This window comes from Echinops telfairi, unplaced genomic scaffold (genome assembly GCF_000313985.2).
Source record: "Echinops telfairi isolate 266 unplaced genomic scaffold, ASM31398v2 ScPeMD7_443;HRSCAF=831, whole genome shotgun sequence".
Taxonomy (NCBI): domain Eukaryota; kingdom Metazoa; phylum Chordata; class Mammalia; order Afrosoricida; family Tenrecidae; genus Echinops; species Echinops telfairi.
The window spans coordinates 85,079,578-85,103,309 of record NW_022104341.1 but is presented as its reverse complement, the minus strand read 5'-3'; the positions used below and the strand labels follow the sequence as shown (position 1 = coordinate 85,103,309).

Below are 23,732 nucleotides of genomic sequence, written 5' to 3'. Positions count from 1 at the left end.
TTTTGTTATCTAATTATCCTCTATCTTGTGTGCTATAAATCCTAACCCTTATGTGTTAAAGGGGCAAGATTAGGTTATGCTAATAAGGATTGATTTAAGTTTAAGGAGCCCTGGTGCTGCAGTGCTTACACACAGGGCTGCTAACTCTAAGGTCAGCAATGTGAAACCACCAGCACTCTGAGGGAGAGAGACAGGGCTCTTAACCCCCATAAAAGAGTTACAGTCTCAGAAACCCACAGGGGCAGTTCTACCCTGTCCTATAGAGGCTTTTTAAAAAGTTTGTTATGTTAATAGACAGGATTAGAGTAGGTCACATTCAGGTCAGCACCCTTAGAAACAGCATACCTTTCACAAGAGCAACAAAGGGACAGATGTGCGCAGAGAGCAGGGAATGGCCTTCCACCAAGAAGAGAGGCCCCGACTACCACCCTCTGGACTCAAGGTCCCTGTGCTGGGAACCTCCTAGACCCAGGAAAGAGTTGAAACACGGGAGGTGTGAAGCAGTAGCAGAGAACAGCAGCAGCAGCAGAACTAGGAGATGGTGCAGTGTCTCAGCCTATAGAGTAATAGAACCAAGTGCCTTTGGGCCAAGGCTTACTGGTGAAGTGGGGTGACTGCGCACTTACCACTGGAGCTAAAGAACTTTGTGACACTTGCCTGAGAAGGGCCCACATAGATCCTGGATTGCTTCTGATTCTAAATTGCAACCGGTTACTTCTCTGTTATATAGAATCTATGATCGTGAGTATTTCCTCTGAGTTGTGTGGCCACTGCAACGAGTTACTGAACCCAGTAGAGTGTGCTGTGGAAGGGATGGCCGTGACAAAACTGGCAAGAAGGCGGGAGAGAAGTGAGCTGACGTCCTCTTCAAGGAATCAGCCTTGGGCTGTTGATGGTGGGGACCCCATCCCTTGTGGAGTTAGAGGAGGAAGTTTGATATTGCCGTCATGCCACGTTTACAGGGTCCAAGATCTGGTGTCCATCAGATTCGTGCAAGTCCTGGATTACAGACTGGGAGCGCTACTGGGAGAAAGGGCTGCAGAAACTATCATTTATTGAATACTCATTAGGTCACGGACTGTACCAGGTGTTTCACACTCATATTCTCACATTAATCCTCACCATAATCCCGAGGTAGGTGTTACCACCCTCACCACCCACATCCCTGTTACAGGTTCAGATAAACCAGGTAACCTGCAAAGGACAAACAGCTAGCCAGTGATGTGGAGGTTTGTCTGTTGCTGCACATCCATGTTCTCTTTATTGTATTCATCTACATCAGCTCTGCCAGGAGTACCTGGAGGGAAGGTTTCTGGCCACACTCACCGCTGGTAGGGATGCATTGAAGCTGACTTGATGTTAGTTTTTATTCCACTTGGCATTTTTCCTAAAAGAAACAAAGACACCTGAAGCAAGGTGGACTGTCATGATAAATCAGTAACATGGTCTCTCAGGTTCTTTCACTGATTCCTCTACCTTTTTAGAACCTCTATAACAAACACATGACCCGGATGGCATATATGTTAGTGAACAGAAAGAAGTACACACACCCCCTCCCCAGCTCCCAACACCCCCCCAGACCACTCCCTCCAGATGTCTGGGAAGCAGGTGAGGATATGGGGAAATAGGAGGAGGAGGAGCATACTCCAGCAGGTACTCCTGCTGACCTGCCTCTAGAAAGGAGAGCTCCACCTGTGTGGCCCCTCGCCACCATTTATTATCACAGGCAAGAGTATTATAGTGCCTTTCATTTTCATTGTCTCCTTTTTCAGACTGGACGACTGGCTAATTGCATCCACACAGCTGCAAGGTGTTCACATAACGGTGAACCCTGAGAAGGCAGGAGCTCAAAAGTGAGAGATGATCTCCCTTTGGACTCCATTTAAATCTGCTCTAGTTTTTAATATTTCCTGATTTCTTTTTGATTAAGGTTTTTCTGTTTTGTTACTGATGTTGGTTTTTGTTTTGCTTCGTTTGGGGGCATGTTTTTCTGTATATGAAATCCGAGAGAGGTAAATCTAGAGAGAAGGTAACTGGATTAATGGCTTCTTGGAGGTATGGCAGAGGTTGGGAGGAAATGGGGAGCTAATAACGAGTACAATAAATAAGAAAATGTTCTAAAATTGATTGTGGTGTTGCACAACTCTTTTTAAGATGACTGAACTATTGAATTGTATATGTGAATTATATGCCAATAAAAACCGTTGAGAGAGTATCAGAGCAAGAATACAAACAGGACAAGGAAACAGTGTTGATTCCTGCCACACTGGCCAGGCAGCCTTAGATCTGACTACTGGTTTCTGTGTCTAAGAAAAGCCAGTGCAACGTACCTCACATCCAAAGTGGATGAGGAGAGGGTATCTGAGACATAAGTCTAAAGTGGACGTGGAAGGGCAAGATCAGTCCCTGCTACTCAGTGCTCGCCCTTGCTCTCAAAATAGGACTCTTACTCCCGACCATTGTGTTCTACATCGTGATACAAAGGCAAAAGCGGAGGAAAGCTCCACGTCTGCAGATACTTGAGGCCTTGGTAAGCCAGTTTATTCCACTTTCCCTACTCCAGGGGAGCTCCATTTCGACCCTCACACCTTACCTGGTTGACCTGCTTGGCCCATTTGCACTCCACTGAGCATGGACTGCTGCTGGCCTGGAGCTCCTGTCATCTGCACCTGCTGTAATCCCGAGGCTCCTGCCAGGATTGTCCCAGCTCCTGGTTGGCCTGGCTGGCCTGGACCACTGCTGCCCGAGGGTCTCCAATTAGACAGTCCTTTCCCAAAAGCAACAGCAGCCACCAAGGCATTGGTGTCTGTAGGGTTAAAGGTCTGCTTGTTCTGCCGCAGACCTGAAGAAAGCGGTAAATGAGAGACCATGTTACTGATTTGTCACCTTTTGTCCTTGGACTGAATCTAGCAGCTGGAAGATCACTGTGAGAGCCACGTGTTGGCTCTAGATGGTTAAGCAGCATCTAGATCCCCTGGCCACCAGAGATAGAGGCAGAGGAACCGCAAGCCCACCTCAGTCACCCTTCTCATTTTGCTCATTAACCCACCTGTTAAATAGAAAAGGCTAACAAATTGGATGCAATTCCTTTCCCACACAGCTCAGTCCCCTGCTAGCAAGACAATCGTTTCTGCTTCAGCGATCTTATTCCTCTCTCCCTCTCTCATTTTACCATTGACCCTACATACCGCCACTCTCCGATTCTCGCTCCTCTTTGCTGATTTTCTCCAGGAGATTCGAACACATTTTATTCAAGCTCTGGATCTGCTTCTGTAACACATGAATCGATGCAGCAATCAGAGCAAGCAAGAAACCATTAGCAGGAGGTTTCTTGTGTTACTTCAGTCTGTTTCTGACAGTTGTTAGGTACTGTCAAGTCATCCCCTGACTGGTGGTATCACCATGCACAATGACATAGAGCCATTGTGATCCAAAGGGTTTTCCCTGGCTGATCTTGGGGAGTAGATTGTGAGGCCTTCCTTCCTAGCCCATGTAAGTTTGGAAGCTCTGCTGAAACTTGTACAGCATCATAGCAACACACAGCCCCTCAGACAGACTTAGGGGCTACTAATTGCCCATCTGGGCTAGACAGGAATGGTACGGCTAAGCTTTTCATGAAGGGACTCAGGGGCAGAGGGGTACCAAGGCAGTGACTCCGTCCAACCTGAGCTGCATCGGCACCAATTCGGGCAGCATCCGTCGTCAGTTGCTTCTCCTGTTCTTCAACTTCAGGGTCAGGCTTGGTTCTCAGATGGTCAGGGACTACCTCATGGCTGAAAACAGGTACCCGCCCTTCAGTCTGCCGCTGCAATACAAAGATCACCCTACTGAGGACGCCCAGAGGACTCAATTGGGTCCCATATACAGTCCCTTCTCCAGGTCAAAGTGCATTTTCAGGGAAAACATAACCTGAAACATACTCCCTTCCTAGGGCATTGACCCTTTACTTCCATCCCCTCACACCCTATCTCTACCAAACTCTGGGACAAACTAAGCTCCCCACTACACCCCCTCCCCCACTACATTTTAATCAAAGCCTAAAATACACAAAGTCACAAAAGAACCGACTTTTGGCTGAGATGAGATGCATGCTGGAGGAAAGAGGTCTTTGTCTTGGTGACACAGCCCTCAGCTCATTACAGTAGTATTTGGGGGTGGGGAGGCTCCCCCACTTCAGAAAGACACAAAAACAAGGCTTTCAAACTAATTTATACTCAGAACTTGGAGAATAATTAGTCAACAAGCAAGCATGCTCTAGACCAGGGCTTTCAAAACCTTTTCCACTAGCGCTCCTTTTGGCCCGAGGAATGTGCAACACGAATGAGCGCTCCCAGAAGCACCTTCATTCTGCGCTTAATCACGGATTAATTTTGGTCCTTGTGAGTTCTGAAACCTTGCACTGCTGTCAGGTTTTTGGTGAACCCCACCACATTCAGACTCACAGTTTAGGAAACCTGGCTCCAGACCATAGGTTCTCAAACTTATTTGGCCTAGCGCCCTCTTTTCATGGGGAAAAAAAAAAAAAATTCGGCACGACCCCTGGCAATGAAAAGCTTTTGTACTATAGTCATAATGCAGGAAAAAGTGTAGCTTTCTGCTTCTGCAGACCCCCATGGAGCATTCTAGTGCACCCTAGGGAGCGGTAGCACCCACTGTGGGCAATACTCCTCTGGACCCTTAACCATGGTCTACAAGCATGCTGTGCCCTTCTCCTCTTACCATGAGATCTTCATCTCGGTCTGGGGACAACACCAGAGGAATGATGACTTGGTTACGGAACAGTGGTGTCTTTTCATGCTTCAAAACCTTGTTCAGAGTGTTCAACTGTCCAGAGAGCAGGGCAAAGCTGTCGAGGACAGAGGGCCTGGAGATGGTCACAAAGAGGCAGAACGTTACCACCCTTCCCCTGGGGTGGTAACCAATAGAGCAGTCTCAAAGGAGCCCTTCCAACTAGGAAAACCCATACTCACCCCCTAGAGCAGCGGTCTCACCTTTCCTAATGCTGCGACCCTTTAACACAGTTCCTCATGCTGTGGAGCCCCCCCCCCCCACACACACACACCCCGCCCCCAACCACAAAATTATTTTCGTTGCTACTTCATAACTGTAATTTTGCTACTGTTATGAATCAGGTGACACCCAAAGGGGTCGCAACCCACAGGTTGAGAAGCGTTGCTCTAGAGATTCATAGCCTGATGACTAGCCAGAGCAGCTAAGGAAACCTGAGGAGTTAGGCAAGAGGGACACATTTTCAGTGTATGACACAGATGGAGGAAAAGGGCTGGGCTGTTCATTGTTTGAATGAAGAGTGGGACAGGGGCAAAATAGTGGCCAGAGTTATTATGGTTAAAAAATCAGAAACTGGGTATGTCTCTTCCCCAGTCTGAAACAGGATCTACACTTCTAGTTGGCTAAGCCTAAAAGACGCAGTCACATTTGTGGCAACAGATCCAGCATGAATAGAGGGGAAGGGATAGGCTGAAAGAGGGCTTCCTCATCAAAAACGAGAGAGAGAGAGAGAGAGAGAGAGAGAGAGAGAGAGAGAGAAACCAGCCTGAATTGAGAAACTCATCATTTCTAATTTTCCATGGAGGCCCAAAACCAAATTCTAATGGTTAGGAAACCCAGCTCTTTCCAGATGAAAAGACATTTGCAAACTGAGTGGTTACATCACTGGAGATGTTCTACTTACCAGGAGGCCTGAAACACACACCCCCTCCCCATCCCCCTACCCCAGTGCCTTCCCCAGCATGCCCTGGCGGCCCTTACCAGGTCAGCCGGTCATACTCGTTCTCCAACTTATAAATGAAACTCCCCAGTGAGTTCTTCAGATCAGCCACTTGACTCAGCAGTGCATCTAATGATGCCTCAAGCTGCTTCTCCTCCCTCTGCAGCAATAGCAATAGGAATAGGTTGGTCAGCCAGATGGATGTGAACATGACACACAGAGGAAGACTGAGAAGCCAGGTAGATGGTGTACAATACCAGTCAGGTAACATAGGATCTCCCTAGCACGAGAGACAGGCTTGGTACTTATCTACAGATAGCATCAACCATTAGACTTTGCAACTTGTTCACCGGTCTCAATTCCAACTGATTCCTTCCTCTCACCACCTCCCAACCCAGGGCTAGTTTTTCTTTGTATTGTTGTTGCTGGAAGGCCCTAAAGTCAATTTGCCTCATAGCAACACCCTGAGACAAAGAACTTCCCACAGGATTGTCTTGGTTAATGTAAAGAAGCATGATGGTTTTCGCCTGCACAAACCACCGACTTTTCAGTTAGCAGCTGAGCGCACAACTGTTGTGCTTTCATGGTTCCTTCCCTTGTGTTCCCTAAACCAAGCCCACCGCCTTGGAGTTGACCCTGACTCACAGAAGTGCTCCCCGGGCTTGCCAAGACTGACTCTTTTACTTTCTCTCTCAGAGCAGCCAGGACGCTTGAACCACCAACCTTTCCCTTAGCAGCCAAGCATTGAACCGCTGTGCTACTGTGTTGGGTGCACCCAGCTCTCCCTCACTGAGAAACATTTACCTTCCCTAACGTCCGAGCTCCTGTCTCTTTTTTTTTTTAATGTGTCTCTGCAGCACTCATACCCTGACATCCTCTGTCCTGGAACCGGCCCCGGTGAACCTGGCAATTGTTGCCAATGACACAATCTCTGGGAGATCTGCCTATAGGAGAAGCCATTTCCGGGTCCCATTTCGCTTCCCTAACTCTTCATTTGCACTCAACATGTTACGTCTTCCAGCACCTCCTTGCTGCGTCAATGTGCACTCGGTTTATCTCTGTTCCAACACCCATGTGCCTCTTTCACAAGCTCAGTTGATCTCCATACATTTACAGAAAAACCAAGAGGTGTGAGAACCCAAAGGGGGTGGGGGGAGTCCATGCTTGTAAGCCAGGTGGCAAAAAGTTTCCTGCTTGAGGGTCTGCAAAGCTTTTCCTTTCCATTTATGGTAGTGGTTTAAGTGTTTGGCTGCTAACCCAAAGGTCAGTAGTTCGAATCCACCAGTCACTCCACAGGAGACGGATGAGGAAGGGCCTGTTAACACTTCCAGCCTTGGAAACCCAAAGTGGGCAGTGCCCTTTAGAGCCGCTGGGTCAGAATCGACTCCATAGTAGTGAGTTATTTGAGGTTTGACTCCCATTTCCCCCCCCACCTTTAGCAGCTACGGAAGGGAAGGAGGATACGAGACCGTCTTGCAAACTCGCTATGGGGCCTGACTGATGCTTTCAATCGTCGGTTCCACCCGCGGCCTGAGGTTAGAAATCGTTGCGCTCTTACTTAACCCCCTTTCTCCACGCCCCGGGCTTCTCTCTCGATTCCGATTGCGTGAGCGAACCAACTCCTTTCTACAGAGCTCGGCCAAGGGCAGCGTCCCAGCCTCCACAACTGACAACCGAGTCCCAACAATCCGGGCCCCTCCTCCCTCTCGATCGGGCCGCAGGCCCCGGCCAGCTGCAGCGCGGCACCCCTCCCCGACCAGCCTCGCGTTCCTTCACCCGCCAGCCTCGGGCTCTACCCCACTGTCCTGGCCCTCCCTCCTCACTGTCCCCTCAGCTTGTCCCCTTTCGGCGTCATTAGCCGAGGCCCGCAGGCAGCCCACGGGCCCACACGGGGCCTCACCTGCATAGCGTAGACCGTGGCGGCGGCCACGACCCTAACTTCCGGTTTCCAAGGCAGCCGGCAGGTCTGGATTGGTTGCGCCCACCAATCCACAAGCTCGTCCTGGGCCCGCCCATTAACTTCCGCTTCCGGTCGGGAGCCCTGGTAGCCGGGTCAGAGGTTAAGGGTGCACCGGCCTGCCGGGCCCCGGCCGGCGCGGGCGGGCTGTCATGGCTTCGGAGCGGCCGGAGCCGGAGGTGAGGGGCGGCCGGTCGCGGTCTGGGCCCCGGGGCCCGAGGGGTGGGTGCGGCGGGCCGGCGCGGCGGGGGCTCCCCGGGCCTGAGCGCGGCCGAGCCCTTAGCCCTGGCTGCCCTCGGCGCCGCGCCCACGGCCCCGAAACCTGACCTCTCCGCCGGCCCCCTGGGGGCTGGCGGAGACACTTCCCGGTTTGTTTTTGATTCGTGCAATTCCAGCCTCCAGTGCTTTGGGGCTCCATTGGCCTGACAGTGATGTCAGCAGAGCCTGCGTATTGATTTTCCGTGGCGGTTTCCGTGGGCAACTTGGCAGTGGCTTATTATGACGGGTTCTGCATTCCCTCCGGTCAGCCCCAGCACATGGTAAACTCGCCTTAGCGCGCAGGCTTCCCGGAAAGCCAGCTCTGGTGGGCGAGACAACCTTTGACTCGAAGGGGAAACCCCAATTCCAGTCCTGACCCTCGGACAAGTCGTAACTTCCCTGACCCCATGCCGCGTGCTGAGAACCACGTGTAGTCGACCAGAAAATGCGGGAGGTGCCCATTCGGCTCTGAGGACTACACTAGAAACTTTATCCGGGCTTGCGCAGGGAAGGTGGCAATAACCAGTCTCCTTCCCGGAAAAGGAAACCGGGAAGTGCTCACGGGCTACTCCTTTGGAGAAGGAGCAGAGGCTTAGTTAAAAGACAGCGTAAAATCTCTGCAATATGGAACACCAGTACTATATACTAGGGGAGGAGCTCGGTATTATCGAGAACTTACTAGTGGTGGGAAGAATGTAGGATGCGTTAATGACCTAAATGGTTGTCACTTAATACCTGGAAGGTGAGGTAGAAAGGGGGAACCGATTACAAGGATCTACATATAACCTCCTCCCTGGGGGACGGACAACAAAAAAGTGGGTGAAGGGAGTCGTCGGACAGTGTAAGACATGGTAAAATAATAATAATTTATAAATTATCGAGGGTTCTTGAGGGAGGGAGGGGGAAAATGATACCAAGGGCTCGAGTAGAAAGCACATGTTTTGAGAATGATGATGGCAACAAATGTGCTTGACATAATGGATGGATGTATGGATTGTGATAAGAGTTGTATGAGCCCCCAATAAAATGATTTTAAAAAATACAGCCTGCTTGGTGCAATTCCAAGCACTCTACAGATATCAGTTAATCCTCCCAGCCCTAGGAAGTAGATACTATTATTATCCCCATTTCTCCAATGGCGAGACGGAGGCACAGAAATTCAGAGTAAGAAAGTCACATGGCTAGTAAGTGGTAGAGCCGGGACTTCAAAAAAAGAGGCCTGACTCCAGATCCTGTGTTCTCAGCTATGAGTTTTATAGCACAGATAATAAAAAGCAGTCACGGGGTAGTAGATGCTCAGTTCATGGGGACTTAATGTATTGAGGTTCACGATCAAAGAAGGTGGTATGTCCTATTTAATTGGATCATGTTCACAGGGGCGGTTGGGGGATTAGCCCATAGCCCATGCATCAGAACTACCTGGATAGCGAGAGAAAGCTATACCCAGAAGCAGTTACAGGTTGTGTTTCCTTATGGATTAAAATAAGAGGGAAATTGTGAGGAAATGTATCATAGTTTTTATCAATGTCATCCAAAGCATCACTATCATGTAGAAATATAATGCAAGTCACATCAGTAATTTTAAGTTTTCAAGTAGTTACATAAAAGTAAATACATACAATTCATTTTAATATATTTAACCCATTGTTTCCAAAATATTTCAACATTAATGAATTTTTTAATGAGATCTGTACCTTTTTTTTTGGATACCAAGTCTTCAAACCTAGTGTGTATTTTACACTTAGATCTCAGTTTGGACAAGCCACGTCCAAGCACTCAATAGCCTTCAAGTGCTATCGTATGAATAGTGTGTGTCTAAAGTAATTTGGAGCTAAAGCATACACTCCTGGGAGTCTCATTCTGCCCAAACTTAAACTTTACGTTCTGCATGTGCAATTTTGAAAATATGATCTCCAAAAACTTGTCCTAGATCACCTGTCTGGTACAGAAAGCTATCCCTGGGCAAAAAAGAAAGTGATTGATTTGTAGAGATTGTTACAATCCTGAGAGGGGAAGATTAGGCACAGTCAAATGCATGCCACATGCCCTAGTAAGCAATATTAGATAATGAGTGTGGTCATGGACTCAGCCAGTGAGACGTTTCAGGGTGGATACAGAATAATGTAAGGCAGATAAGGAACCTATCTGTATGAAGTAAACAAGCATTGAATTATAATACATGTGGCAGAGGAAAAATACCGAGTGAGAATGAGTATTTAACAGGGATTCTTAACCTACTTTATTAAGAAGCAAGGTGGAGATGGGTAAAGGAAGCCTTCTCAGAGGTATGGCATTTAAGCTGAGGCTTGAAGGATAGGTGGACATTGAATATGGGATGAGGCAGAGGACATTCGAGGGAAGAGAATGGTAAAGATACTGAGATAAAGGCTTGGAGTCTCCAGTACACTGAGAAGAAGCAGCTGGTAATATGGAGGCCATGTGACAGTGAGAATCAACCAAACCAGCCACTTGGTGGTGGGTCAGCTCTGCCTCAGGGACCCCCTACATTTTACCTAGGACAGGGCAGAACTGCCCTGTAGGGGTTTCAAGACTCATCTTGAGGGCAGCAGATGGTCACGTCTTTCTCCTGTGAAGTGACTGATAGGCTCAAACCACTGACCAGTGAGTGGCCCAGGGTTTAACCACTCCTTAGCAATAAGAATAATCTATTGAGTGTTTGCTAAGTACGGTTTTATTCTCACAAAACCCCCTTGAGATAGACACCTATTATCATCCCGGTTTCACAGATGAGGAAACCAAGAGTTTAAGGAACTTGACCGAGGCCAGATAACTAATAAGCAACGGGCCCAGCATTTGCTTCTAGTCACTGGCCCTTGGGTGTATGCTCTCAACTGAGGGAGAGACTGCTGAGAGAGAAGACTGGAAAAGAAATTTCAGGTTGGCACTGTATAGTGTTTAAAGAGTTCTCAGACAGTTTGGGGGGTGGGGGGAAATCCCTATTATTTCATGTGAGCCTCCTAACAAAAGGGTTGGCTAAAGCTCAGACCTGAATCACAAGAGGAACAAATGCAGAAGCCACAAAGATGGGCAATGTTTCATTCAACCTGGTATACATGGCATGCAGCACAGTACCTGATCATGTTTAGTTCACCCTCATGTCAATGGTATGTAGGGCTCAATAAATGCCCCGAAGAATGAGAGGCTTCCTCTGTCGTCCTTCCAGCTATCTTGTTTAATTGCAGCAACATCTCTATGAAGTTGCTGTTTCCATTTATATCGTACCAGTGAAGAAATTAAGGCCTGTAAAAATTAAGCAACTTGTCCAAGGCCACCTAGCTATAAATAACACAACCAAATTTGAATCCAGGTGTCGACTCCAAAACCCTGCTTTGACATCTTTGGTGGAGTGCCTATTGTGTAATGCACTTCAGACTCCAAAGGATTGAGAAGTTGGGGGGTCAGGGCTCTAGGAGAGCGTGGGTGCTGTGAGAGTACAACTAATTTAGGGGTTCTGACCACCAACTGCTTCAAGAGAGCGTGGCAAAGCAATCTACTACACCCATGAAGAGTTACAGTAATAGAAAAAAGAGTTCTGGTCTTGGAAACCCACAGGCGCAGTTCTACCCTGTCCTGTGGGTTCCCTTCTGAGTGAGAACTGATTTTGGATTGAAACATTAATATGAGGACTTGGGGAGTTTGCTAAATGCAGCTCCCCGGGCCCCATTAGCTCTTACTCAGTTGGTCAGGAGTGGTGCACAGAAATCTGCATTTTAATAAGCGTCTCATGATTCCGCTACCTTTTAGACTGCTAATCACAAGATGGGCAGTTCAAACCCACCAGTGGCTCCGCTTGGGGAGAAAGAAAGAAGCTGTCTGCTGCCAGAAACATTTGCAGTTTCTGAAGGAGCATCTCCGCTCTGAGCCCCAGGGCGATGTGAGGCAGGAAGCACCTGCTAACAATGGATTTGCTCAGGTGACTGATGAACCAACCCACTGGTCACCATTCTGGCTGCTTTTAGATCACTTCTTAAGTCTTCTGGTTCTAATAAATTACATCTTAAATATAAAGGGAACTTAGAGATGCTGTTTAGAAATGTAGTTGTTGAAAGAATCATGTACCCGGGGACTCTTGCTAGGAAGTTGGATCTCTGGAGAGTAGATTCTGTAACAACCGAATGATGAGCTAGACTTCAGTATCGCTGGAGACCAGTCGTTCAAAATAACTCCTGAGACAAGGTGGCGAGATGGAAACTGCCCAGGAGTGGGATTCGGCAGCCTGCTAACACTGAGAGGGTCCTGGGGGTATGATGGCTGCGGTCCTCAAGCTCAGCAGGGGAACCGCCAGCTGCTCCCCAGGAGTCAGGCTTTCTACAGCCGGGAAGAGTCTTGGAAACCCCCAGGGGCACTTCTCCCTGTCCTCTAAGGTCGGTCACCAGGCGTTGCAGTCACTCAACGGCAGTGAGTTTGGTTTTATTAACACCCTGAAGAAAGGTTTTAAATGGCGCAGTTCTTGTCTGTATCTGTCATCTGACTTCCTCATCTAGGAAACCTTGCTCAAGCTTCTGTGTCACGTTCTCTTAAGATCCTAGCCAGGGTCGGGTTTCTTTGTTTCATGCTGTTACATGCGCAACACGTCAATCTGGAGAACTTGATTCAGCTTGCAGGACAATAATTAGAATCTGTATTTGATTAATGTTTTTCTTATTATAAGCCAAATTTTATGATAACACAGCGCCCGTTTTCCTTTGTGTCTTTAGGACCTAGACTAGCACATACCAGCTCCATAAATGTAGTGACTGGATGAGTGAGTGCACACTCACATGGACCTTATTGAACTTGGATAAGGACTTGATGGCGTCCTGATCACATGAGCAGGAAAAGGAAGCCGGGAAGAGACTTCCTAGGAGACACTGCCATGCTAAGCTTTACAATAGCATAATGAACTGGGTTTCTGACCAATGGGTAGTTGTATGTGTCCAAAGCATGCAGGATGACTTATGAATATGGAAAAGTGAGATGTCATGGAGATTTCCTAAGGCAATGGTTTGTTGTTGTTGTTGTTAGGTGCCATCGAGTCGGTTCTAACGCACAGCAACCCTATGTACAATAGAACAAAACCCTCCCTGGCCCCCTGAATGGGTCTTAGGTTTGAGCCCATCGATGCAGCCACTGTGTCAATCCATCTTGTCAGAGGTCTTCCCCTTTTCCACTGCCCCTTACTTTACTAAGCACGACGTCTTTCTCCACGGACTGCTCTCTTCTGGTAACACGTGCAAAGTACATGAGACAGTCTCCCCTCCTTCCGTCTAAGGAGCACTCTGGTTGTAATTCTTCCGAGATAGGCCTGTTCTTTTGGCAGTTCATAGTACTTTCACTATTCTGTGTCAGCACCTCATTTAAATGCATTGACTCTTCTGTGATCTTCCTTTTCCAATGTCCAATGTCACATGCATATGAGGTGACTGAAATTACGATGGCTTGGGTCAGATTCACCTTAGTCGGCCAAGTAACATCTTTACCTTTCAATACTTTAAAGAAGACCTGTGCAGCAGAATCACTCAATGCAATGCATTGTTTATCTCTTGGCTGCTGCCTCCTTGAGCCTTGATTGTGAGTTCAAGCAAGATGAAATCCTTGACAACTTCAATCTTCATTTATCATGATGTTACTTACTGATCCAGTTTAAGGATTTTGGTTTCTTGACATTAAGTAGTAATGCGTACTGAAGACTGCAATCCTTGAGCGTCATCAGCAAGGGCTTCAAGTCCCCTTCACTTTCAGCAAGCAAAGTTGTGTCATCTGCATAATCTCAGGTTGCTCATAAGCCTTCCTCCAGTGCTGATGCTGCAAAGTCAATAGTAGGGTAGCCAAAAGCCAAACTAAACCTACTGACATCCAGTCGATTCCAAGGGTAAGCTTCCCCCCAAAATAATATAGACTCTGGCTTTGTGCCCTCCCTGAAGAGTTGAGTTTCATTCTGGCACGCAATTTGAGTTGCAAAGGAAACGAGCCAGAGTTCATTCGTAGCACACACAAGATTATGCGGGAACTTGAAACATAGTTAAAGAATCTGGAGGTGTTTATTCTGCACTTGATCTTAGCCAAAAGGTGGAGAAGTGTTGAGGTGTTTATTCTGAAAAGCAGAAGGCGTGGGCCATATCTTGAGATGTTTGTTAAGCCCTACTTTGGAAGGGGGGTCAAATATTTCCTGTGGGTCCTGGGGAGTACAACTAAAATAGATGTTTTCAAGAGAACAGATTTCAAGATTTGGCCAAGATACTAAAAAGCACAGAATCTGACTCAGTTTGAGGGAATTTCCTATGATGCAGTTTAAATGGTGATGAGCACAGGAGCTGAAGTAAATATCCATGCAGGACTTCTTCCAGACTTACAGGAGCGAAAACCAAACTCTGCCACGGAGTCAATTCCAACGTATAGTGACCCTAAAGGACAGAGTGGACCCACTTCTGTGGGTTTCCAAGATTGTAAATCTGTATGGGAGTTGTCACTGTTAAGGGCCATCAGTCAGTTCTGAAGTGAGGATGGTGAGACTTTGTCTGCTTTGGACATGTTATCAGGAGAGCCACGACCCTGGAAAAGGACATCATGCCTGGTAAAGTAGAGGCATGGGGGGTGGGGGTGGAGGGAGACCCTTGACAAGAGGGATTAACACAGTGGTTGCAAAAATTGGCGCACACATAACAACAACAATGAGAATGGTGCAAGACCAGGTGGTGCTTCATTCTGCCTTACAAGGGATAGCTAGGAATCAGAACCACCTCAATGGCACCGAACAACAGCAGTAGAGCTGAAATAGGCTAACATTTGGAAAAGAAAGAAAGAATCCTAAATACAGAAGAACAACAGGAAAACAACATCAAGAGTAGAGTGAAGATCTTACCTTGAGAAAAGGCATACTGATTATGATTAGTCTGACATAACAGTTGCGGGTTGGTTGGAGGTACAGTGGATTCCTTCATTCAACAACATTTTACTATGCGTTCCTATGCACCAGGCATGCCACAAGGCTCTGAGCATAGAGTGGTGAACAGAACAGACTGCTGAATTGGTTGGGATCACCTTCCCATTCTGATAATAGTCGAAGTCCCACCCTCTCTTTCAGACCAGAACTGTGTCAGGGTGCTAAGATAATTCATGGACAAGAGAAGCCACATCAGCTCAGTTCATTCTGAAGGGCAGGTTACCTAGCTTAGGAAAGTGAGCCACCCTGATACTGAGACACAGGGAAAGCAGAAGCAGTTGCTCTATTTCCTCCTTTGCCAATAAGTAGACTCCTTTTCTTTTTTTAGGGACTTGGCAATGAGAGAATACAATTTGGTGGGCCTTTTAGGGGAAGAAATGATGGTGAACAGTGATCTTATTTGTCTAGCAAACTTGGAAATCGTTCTGCAACTTACTGGCTTCTTAGGGTACCTTGGGCATCTTTGACACCTCTTCTGTCCTTTTCCTCCTGTGCCCCCACTTCCAGTTAATCACCAGATCCAGCTTATCCTAGCTCCCAAAGGTCCCTTGAAATGCCATGTCACTAAGCTCCCAGCAGAGTTCAGCTGACGTTTAGATTGAGAGTTTCTCAGTGAGAGGCAGCAGTTGTCTTACCCTGTACACAACTCCTCTCGTCATCCTGGAACAACCTCAAACAGTTTGCAGAATGTCTGCTTTGAGTATTAATCACTCCCCTCATCTTTAGGGGATCTATATACTATTACTACTACTGTCCTATGAAAAACCTTGAGGAACTTGACTTCCAGGATAAAATCCAAACTCCTAGCCAGGGCCTAGCTTCCCTACAGGGAAACAGTAGACTAGAGAGTACTATTTCCTTGAGGGACCCTGGTGGCCCAGTGATTAAGTGTTTGATTGCTAGCTGGGAGAGTGACAGTTTGAAACCACTGGCAGCTCTTTCGGAGAAGAGACCTGGTTATATGTTCCTCGAAACAGGGATGGGCTAGAAAGCCCATGGGGCTGCCCTGTAGCATCGCTGTGTGTCAGAATCAACTCAGCAGGGTTTCCCAGAGCGTGAGTTAAGTCTCGGACTGAAACCAGATCACCTCCTGCCCATGTTGGCATTTTCTTTTTGTCTTTCTGATTTTGCCAGAGCATCCTTTCACTTATAATTTATCATTGCCCCATCGTGGTCCTTATGACCACTGTCCATCCTTCCTGCCTTTCTAAACCCCCAGTTGCATTCATCCATCGCTCTATGTAGCTGCGCTTCGAAGGTTATCGGGCCTGGGTTTGGCTTCTGACTCGAGACCTACTATGTTAATCCACTTTGCCTTTTGGGGCTTCCAGTTTCCCTTCCTGTTCAATATTTATTTGTGAAGACTGGATGCGTATACTTATTTAAAAGACCCTAGTACTGTACCTGGTAGTAATCTATACTATTTAACTTCTTTGTGTTGCTACTAAGTGCGAGGCTGGAAAAATGGTATCCTGTTAGAAGTCGTCTTACTACATCAAGATCCACGTCACCTTCAACCTCTTTACCAGGTCCAACACCAGGCATCCCTCCCGTGGCACTATTTACTTGCTTAAAAAAATGGTTGTAAGGGTCACACAGAACTCAGATTATACTCATGGTTGTGGAGTTTATTACACACACGTTGCAATTTAGGATCAAGATCAACTTGGAACTAACAGGAACAACTCAGGATACAATTCTTTGGTTGGGACAGCCTCTTAGCCATGCCTGCAGTTAGTTCTCTACTGCGAAGCCCCACTCAGGACCTGGCCAGGGGTGTGGCCAGGCCAGTGTTACAGCTCTTTCTTTAGCTCCACTAATAAGTGCTCAGAGGCACCTTAGTCTGCCAGCAAGTCACCTGTCCAAAGGCACGGAGCTCTATTGCTCTGTGGTTTAGCCACACACATTGTAGACATCTCATTGTGGCTCGAGAAGCCCAATGGTTTTGTGGCCACCGTTTCTTTGTTGCTAAGCTCTGCTGGGCTAGCCACCACTTCTCACTGCTCTGCACTCACTTATCTCCACTGTTACGGCTGTCTCTGATTCCTGGATCTAGGAGGTTCTCTGTACATGGACCTTGTGTCCAAAGGACATGCTCTGCTCCCAGCTCTTCTTGATGGTAGTGTGTCCCATCCTCCACCTTTGGGATTCACTCTCTTCAAACCTAGTGGAATGGCAAAATGGACCTTGGTGGGGCCCCTTATTTCCATAGTCACACTTTTTTAAAAAAATACTTTTATTGAGGACTCTTACATCTCTCATCACAATCCATACATTCATCCAGTGTGTCAAGCACATTTGCACATATGCCGCCATCATCATTTTCAAAGCATTCTCTTCCCACTTGAGCCCCTGATATCAGCTCCCCATTTCTTCCCCCTCCTTGCCCCCCCTTTTCCTCCCTCACGAACCCTTGATAAGTTATAGATTATTATTTTCATATCTTACATTGTCCTCCATCGCCCCTCACCCACTTTTCCATTATTCGTCCCCCTGGGAGGGGATTCTAGATTGATCCTTGTGATCAATTCCCCCTTTCTCCCCCCACCCTCCTCTAATCCTCCTAGTATCTCTACTCTTATTGTTGGCCGGAAGGGTTTATCTATCCTGGATTCCCTGTGTTTCGGGCTCTTATCTGTAGCAGTGTGCCTGTTCTGGTCTAATCCGATTTGTAAGGTAGAATTGGGGTCATGATAGGTGAAGGAAATACCAAAGAACTAGAGGAAAGTTGTGTGTTTCATTTGGTGCTGTACTGCACCCTGACTGGCTCCTCTCTTCCTGTGACCCCTCTGTGAGGGGATGTCCAATTGTCTAGCGATGGGCATTGGGTCTCCACAAGGGTTCCATGTACCTTATCTACAGAGAGCCCCACCTAGTCATTTTGTGGGAGTTAAAAGACCACGATTAGAAGGACCAAATTCTAAGAACAATTCACTTGGGTACTGTGCTGATCATTTTATATGCATAATTTCACTTAATCCACATAACATCATTGTTTGATTGGTAATATTATCCCCATTTGACAAATGAGGACAAAAACTCCAAGCCAAGCCATCGTCAGTGAGTCAGTCCCAACTCTCAGCAACATCATGTAGGATTTCAGAAATGAGGAATCTTTACAAGAGCAGACAGTCTCATTCATCTTTCTCGCATGGAGCAGCTGGAGGGCTTGAACCACTGACCTTGTGGTTAGCAGCCCAGCACGAACCCACAGTGCCACTGGAGCTCCTTGTAAATGAGGACACTGAGGCTTAAAAAGGTAAAGTCCTTTTCCCAAGATCTCACAGCCTATAAGTGATAGAATTGGAATTTCAAAGTCAGGTTATCTGAATGTGAAATGTGCACGTAGCATCTGTGTTGTACTATTGCACATATTTTAGGTGCTCAGGAAAATGTGAGTTCCTGCCCTCTTCCTGCCTTCTACTTTCTCTCTTGCCATTTCCCAGGGGTTTTGTTTAATATCTTGTTATCCTTTTGCTTGTCTTGGAGAAGAAGGCAGCGTTTTCTAAGTCTTCTAGCAGCCACCTGTCTGCTCTCCACACTTGTCTCTGACATTGCTTTTCAGGGGCTTTTTCACTCTCTCCCATGCACGTCTCCAGTATGGGAGGGGGGCTTCATTTTCATTCAACACCACGTCTCTCAGTAGGTCATCATTGACTTCTGCTTGCCCTTTCTTTGCTCTTTCCCCCTTACTACTCAGGAACCCAGGAATATCTAAATAAACTCTCCCCAGTTCTGCCGCCACCATGTCTTTACCGCTGGGCGCTGCCATGCTTGCCAGCACGTCTCGTTCTCCTATGAGACAAGAGTAAGGAAGTGAGGAGGCTTTAATTAATTAGAGAAGGGTTAGTTAAAGAGGTGAAAGGCCAGAGTTAGGGGAGTTCAAACCAGTTGATCCTTACTTGCTCTGAAACAGGGAGGCTTCTCAGGTAGAGTGAGGCAGTCGGAAAGATGGGGAGGCTGCAGTGAACAGGAAGGAGCCGCAGCTGACCAGGCAGATGAAGAAGGCTGGTAGAGACCCCACTGGCAGGGACCGATTTCTCTGGCTCAGAGTGCAGTCACCGTGGTCATATGTACACAAGGAAGAATTCACATCCGTCCCGTCAAGGTTTGGCGGGGCTTGGATCACGGGAGGATGAGGACGGGGCAAAGGAACTGATGTTTGTTAGAACATTAGTAAGCCGACTGTCTGTGAGGCCCTGGAGGCCGAAAACTAATGTGTTGACAGCTGAAGCGGGGTGGGGGGGTCTGAGAGACTGTGACCCACAGATGTTTACTTTTGAGGCATCGGGGAGGCTGGCCATCCACTAACTGAAGATTATTGTCTGCTGTGGTCATGACGAAGGAGCCCTGGCAGCATTGGGCTGGTAACCTCAAGGTCTGTAGTTTGAAACTACCAGCCACTCTGAGAGAGAAACATAGGCTTTCTATTCCTCTAACTATGCAGTCTAGGCAACCCACGGGGAGTTCTACTTGGTCCAACAGGGTCTCCGTAAGTCAGAATTGACTTGATTCCAGCAAGTTTGGTTTTTGAGTTTGGTGTTTTGAGTTTCTTATAAGAAGAAATTGGATGGCATTCATTCAAAATATCAGAGACTTGATGAATGTCCGGTCTGTTTTAAGCAATGTACCAAGCTCAGGGACACAGAAATGGAACAAGACACAACTTCTGCCCTCAAGGAGCATATAGCCTAGAAGAAAAATTCACACACAAACCTTTGGACATACTGTGGAAAGATCACCTCATCTATATCTATAGGTAGAAAGAGAGACGGACCTGTTCAGAAGGAATGAGTGTAGAGACCGGAGAACTGAATCGGAGGGAACAGTGGGTGGGAGAGGGTAGGTAACCTTTCCACCCCTGCAACCTTGCCTCCCACTTACAGGTTGTGAGCTCCTAGAAACCATTACTTGGACAGTGGTCTTTATGTCTTGGGAGCTTTATGTACTGTGAATTGTTGCAGATTTATTCATGTTTTCTTGTCCCCAGGTGGAAGAAGCAGGGCAGGTGTTCCTCTTGATGAAAAAGGATTATCGAATCTCCAGAAACGTTCGCCTGGCGTGGTTCCTCAATCACCTGCATCAGACTGTGCAGGCCACGCCCCAGGAACTGCTGGTGAGGCCTAGAGGCTGGTGGGATTTGAGGGCTGGAAAGAGACAGGCGGTGAGGCTAAGGGACACAATCTGCGAGCGGCGAGCAACTTTGCTCACAAGATCCCACAGAGGAAGTTGTGTGTGGTCATTTCTCTGATTACTGGGGAAGGAGTGTGTGGCTGGGTTCCAGGCAGTTAGGCCAGTCGTGTGTAGTTTGGGTGAGAATTCAGGTGCTGGGAAGAAAGGGGTAGCTCTTCCTGACGCTTCTCTTTTCTCTTCATCCTAACTGTCAGCTTCAGTCTGAGCAGGAATTGGAAGTCCTCAGTGTCCTGCCCCCTGGGTGGCAACCAGATGAACCCGTGGTCCCAAGGCCATTCCTCCTGGTTCCTTCCACTCGGGTCACCTTCCTGGCTTGGCAGTATCGATTTGTCATTGAGCTGGACCTTAGTCCATCGACCGGCATTGTGGTGAGGAGTTGTGGGGAGACAGTAAGAAGAACAGCTGGCTGGGTTGGGGTGAAGGGAGGACGCAGTCTGGGGGAGAGGGAAAAGTGGTCCCAGGCTGCCAGCGGTGAAAGGAGACATCACAGACACATCACAGAATGGTTAGTATTTAAAGACAAGAGACTGTGCTTGGGGGTGAAACCAGCATAAGGGCCCCACTGACCCATGGGAGCTGCTCGTCTCTGCCCTCTGCTGAGGTCACCCCTGAGAGTTCTTTCTCCGCATTGCCCTCAGGACGATTCCACCGGGGAGATCTTGTTCGATGAAGTTTTCTATGCCCTGTCCCACTGCCTGGGAGGGCTGCTGCGGCCCTTCCGAGTGCCTGGATCATGCATGGACTTCCAGCCTGAGATCTATGTAACTATCCAGGCCTATTCCTCCATCATCGGCCTGCAGTCCCACCAGGTACTGTAGCCTTTTCCCAGTTTTGCCCTCAGACATGATTTCTGATAGTCCGCTGACCCAAACCCTGGATCCTGCCCCTGACTATTCAAGGCCTTGAACCTATTTCCTTATCATCTTCATGAGGCTCCATCCTATCAGGAAGAATTCCTCAGATTCCAGTGAGCCTCCCGTAGCCTTCAGGTTAATTGTCATTGATTGTGCAAATGCCTCTCATTGCTTTCCAAGTCCCATTGAGATCTGGTTTTCTCTGTTCGTCCTTCCTCCGTTTGTCCTGTCAGGTGGTGTACTGGTGCCCTAACTTCTAGCCCCAAGAGGTGGCTTTTTGAAATAAACCCAAAACCCCAAATGGTCATTTTATTCAAGTCCAGAGGGCGTTCCATTTTCAGAGGGCCTTGTGGACGGCCAGGTGTAATTAATTACAGACAGAGCGTATCTACTATCCAAGCGGCTTATCACATGACAGGCCTTTTGGAGAACAGCCAAGTCTGTAACTGGAATATCTCTTAGAGGCTTAGATAAGCACTGGCCCAGTTTTCCCTCACCTGCTCTTAGATACCTTCAGCTCATTGGTAGGCGCTTGCCCTGGCACTACCCCTGATGGCTACATTGTTACCTCAGGTATCATCCTGGTTTTGAGAGACGGGCATACCACATACCAGGAACAGAATGAGAGGGTTGAAAAAGCAGGTCGCAGTTGCAGCATGCCTGGGTCGCAAAGCAAGGACTGTCAGCCCTCCACCTCGTTTGTTTAACAGTTGTGTTGGCATGTAACTAACCAGCTGTACAACTCAATAGTTCAGTCACATCAAGATGAGTTGTACAAGCATCACCACAGTCAGTTTCAGAACATTTTCTTCAGTCTTGTTCTCATTGCTAGTCTCTCCCCGTTTCCCTCCAGCCTCCCCTGCCTTTCCTCCTAGGAATCCAGTTAGTGTCTCTATTGATTTACCTGATTTCATATACAGAAAAACAAAACAAGAAAATGACAAAATAAAACAGATACAAACCTCAATCAAAGAGAAGGCAGAAAATATTAAAACTAGAACATTGAAAATGGGTCAGAAAAGAGATTAAATAAGTTGTTAAATGTTAACCTAACTGATCTGTAGTCATTCCCTTTCCATTGCATTCTGCTTGAAAGCAAGGCTATCCACGTCCCTGGTCTGTGGCTGGAAGGGAGTCAGCAGAGGCCTGTTCCACGTATGTGTCCTCTTCCCTTTTGTTTTTAAAATGAAACAGCTTTAAAATGTGTCAAAAGGGAGATCAAATGATAAGATGTTATACTTTAACCTAACTGCGTCTGCCATAATTGACTTTATCGTGCTTTCTGAGTGATGATAACAAGGCTATTCATATCCCTGGACTATGTAAGCAGAGGAGATTCTCTGGAGGCTTAATCCACATGTGGACCCTGCAAATGGATTTGGGGCTTCCACTGGCATCACAGCCTTCTGAAAACCTGGTCCGCAATTTAAACTCTGATACCATTTCCAACTTTGGTTTGGGTTTTATTGTTTACAGTCCTTGGATTACACAGGCTGGTGTGTTTCTTCCATTTGGACTTAGCTGACACCTCACTTAGTGGCTGCTTTAAGACCCGAGAGGCTAATCCTCCTGGTAGCTGGGCACCCTCTAGTTTCTTCACCACACTTTGCTATAGCACCCATATCTTTGGTGATCTGTTCATGAGGTGATCTCTTCCGCATCAATCAGGTCCATGTCATAAGAACTAATTGTCCTTAGATTGGGCTAGAATTAAGTGCAAGCCTAAAATTAGGGGAAATCTTTAAGATCTTCAAGTAGAAATTAAGATATAGACATACTAGATAAGCCTGAACACTGGAGGGAAGAAAACAACTTAGCCCACTTGATTGAATAAGCTAAATATTAACAATGACAGTACTAGTGTTAAAAATGTTGTTGTATCTGATGTCTGGATTAGCACCTTAGAAAATGATTTTGAAAAAAAAAAAAGTTCATTGTATAAATAGATATTGATATAACCCCTAAAATGTTGATATAACAGAGATATATTGAACACATTTAACATCTGACCAGCCATGAATAATTCTTCCATTATTTTCTGAATTGGTCAGACTCTAAATAAAGTGGTTTATTCTATTTTATGACAGAGAGTGGGAAAATCGGAGACCATGTGCCATTCGTTGCTGTCAAGCCAACTCTGACAGCAGTGGGCTCATGAGACTCCATGTGTGTAGAACAGAACTCCAGAGGACTTTGCAAGACTGCTGTGAACTTTCCAGGGCACGTTTCTAGGCCTGTCTCCTGGGGTACCTCTGGGTGGATGTGAACTGCCACCCTTCTCTGGCTACTTAACCATTTGTACCACCCAGATCTGTAGAGGCCATATAGGGTACAACAACCAATCCGGTTAAAGTGCAAAGAGTAGCCTCTGGACCACCACCTGCCTTAAAGTGCTTTCCGTAAGGCAGCTTTCAAGGACTGCAGCTGTGGACCGCATTCCCAGACCGGCTAGACGCTGCAGAAGCCAATGGTCAAGGCAAGGGTAGCATGGGAATTGGGTAATCACTCAAAATGTGGTTCGGTATGGCAAACAGGCACTGAACCCTGGTCTGTGCCAGGCCTGGAGTAGTCCTGGAAACGGGTGAATCAGAGGTCATCCCTATCTGACAAGAAGAGTAGAGAATTGAACTGTGCAGAAGGCAGCTAGGGCAGGAGCTCATTTCAGTTGACTGTGATGAGGGCACTGGTAAGTTATGACTCAGATGTGATGGGAGCCCTGAGAGAGAGCACCGAGCCGAGCTGGAGCAGCACCATGGAAGGCTTTCAGGCGAAGAGGCATTTTAACCGAGTTTTGAAGAA

The 23,732-nt window shown here is 47.3% G+C and overlaps 2 protein-coding genes across 4 annotated transcripts in view; one reads left to right on the top strand and one right to left on the bottom strand.

The window, feature by feature from the left end:
- Window positions 1–1,029: 1,029 nt before the first annotated feature.
- Window positions 1,030–7,719, bottom strand: MED8 (mediator complex subunit 8). Of its 2 annotated transcripts, none has more exons than XM_045291991.1 (7): window positions 7,629–7,719; window positions 5,770–5,888; window positions 4,720–4,846; window positions 3,665–3,805; window positions 3,189–3,270; window positions 2,594–2,842; window positions 1,030–1,387 (listed from the first exon to the last, which is right to left on the bottom strand). In XM_045291991.1, exons 1-7 carry the CDS (start codon window positions 7,632–7,634, stop codon window positions 1,323–1,325), a joined length of 789 nt encoding a protein of 262 aa, XP_045147926.1. In that variant the 5' UTR covers window positions 7,635–7,719; the 3' UTR covers window positions 1,030–1,322. The 2 variants fall into 2 exon arrangements, with proteins under 2 accessions (XP_045147926.1, XP_004699560.1); XM_004699503.3 differs by having other exon boundaries at window positions 4,720–4,864; window positions 7,629–7,718.
- Window positions 7,720–7,777: 58 nt separating this feature from the next.
- SZT2 (SZT2 subunit of KICSTOR complex) overlaps window positions 7,778–23,732 on the top strand; it is a 58,903-nt gene continuing 42,948 nt past the window's right edge. For both annotated transcript variants that reach the window (XM_045292101.1, XM_045292100.1), the window contains exons 1-4: window positions 7,778–7,864; window positions 19,877–20,002; window positions 20,274–20,447; window positions 20,718–20,888. In XM_045292101.1, the coding sequence (XP_045148036.1) occupies window positions 7,838–7,864; window positions 19,877–20,002; window positions 20,274–20,447; window positions 20,718–20,888 (498 nt within the window). In that variant the 5' untranslated portion in view covers window positions 7,778–7,837. The remainder of the gene's footprint in view (window positions 7,865–19,876; window positions 20,003–20,273; window positions 20,448–20,717; window positions 20,889–23,732) is intronic.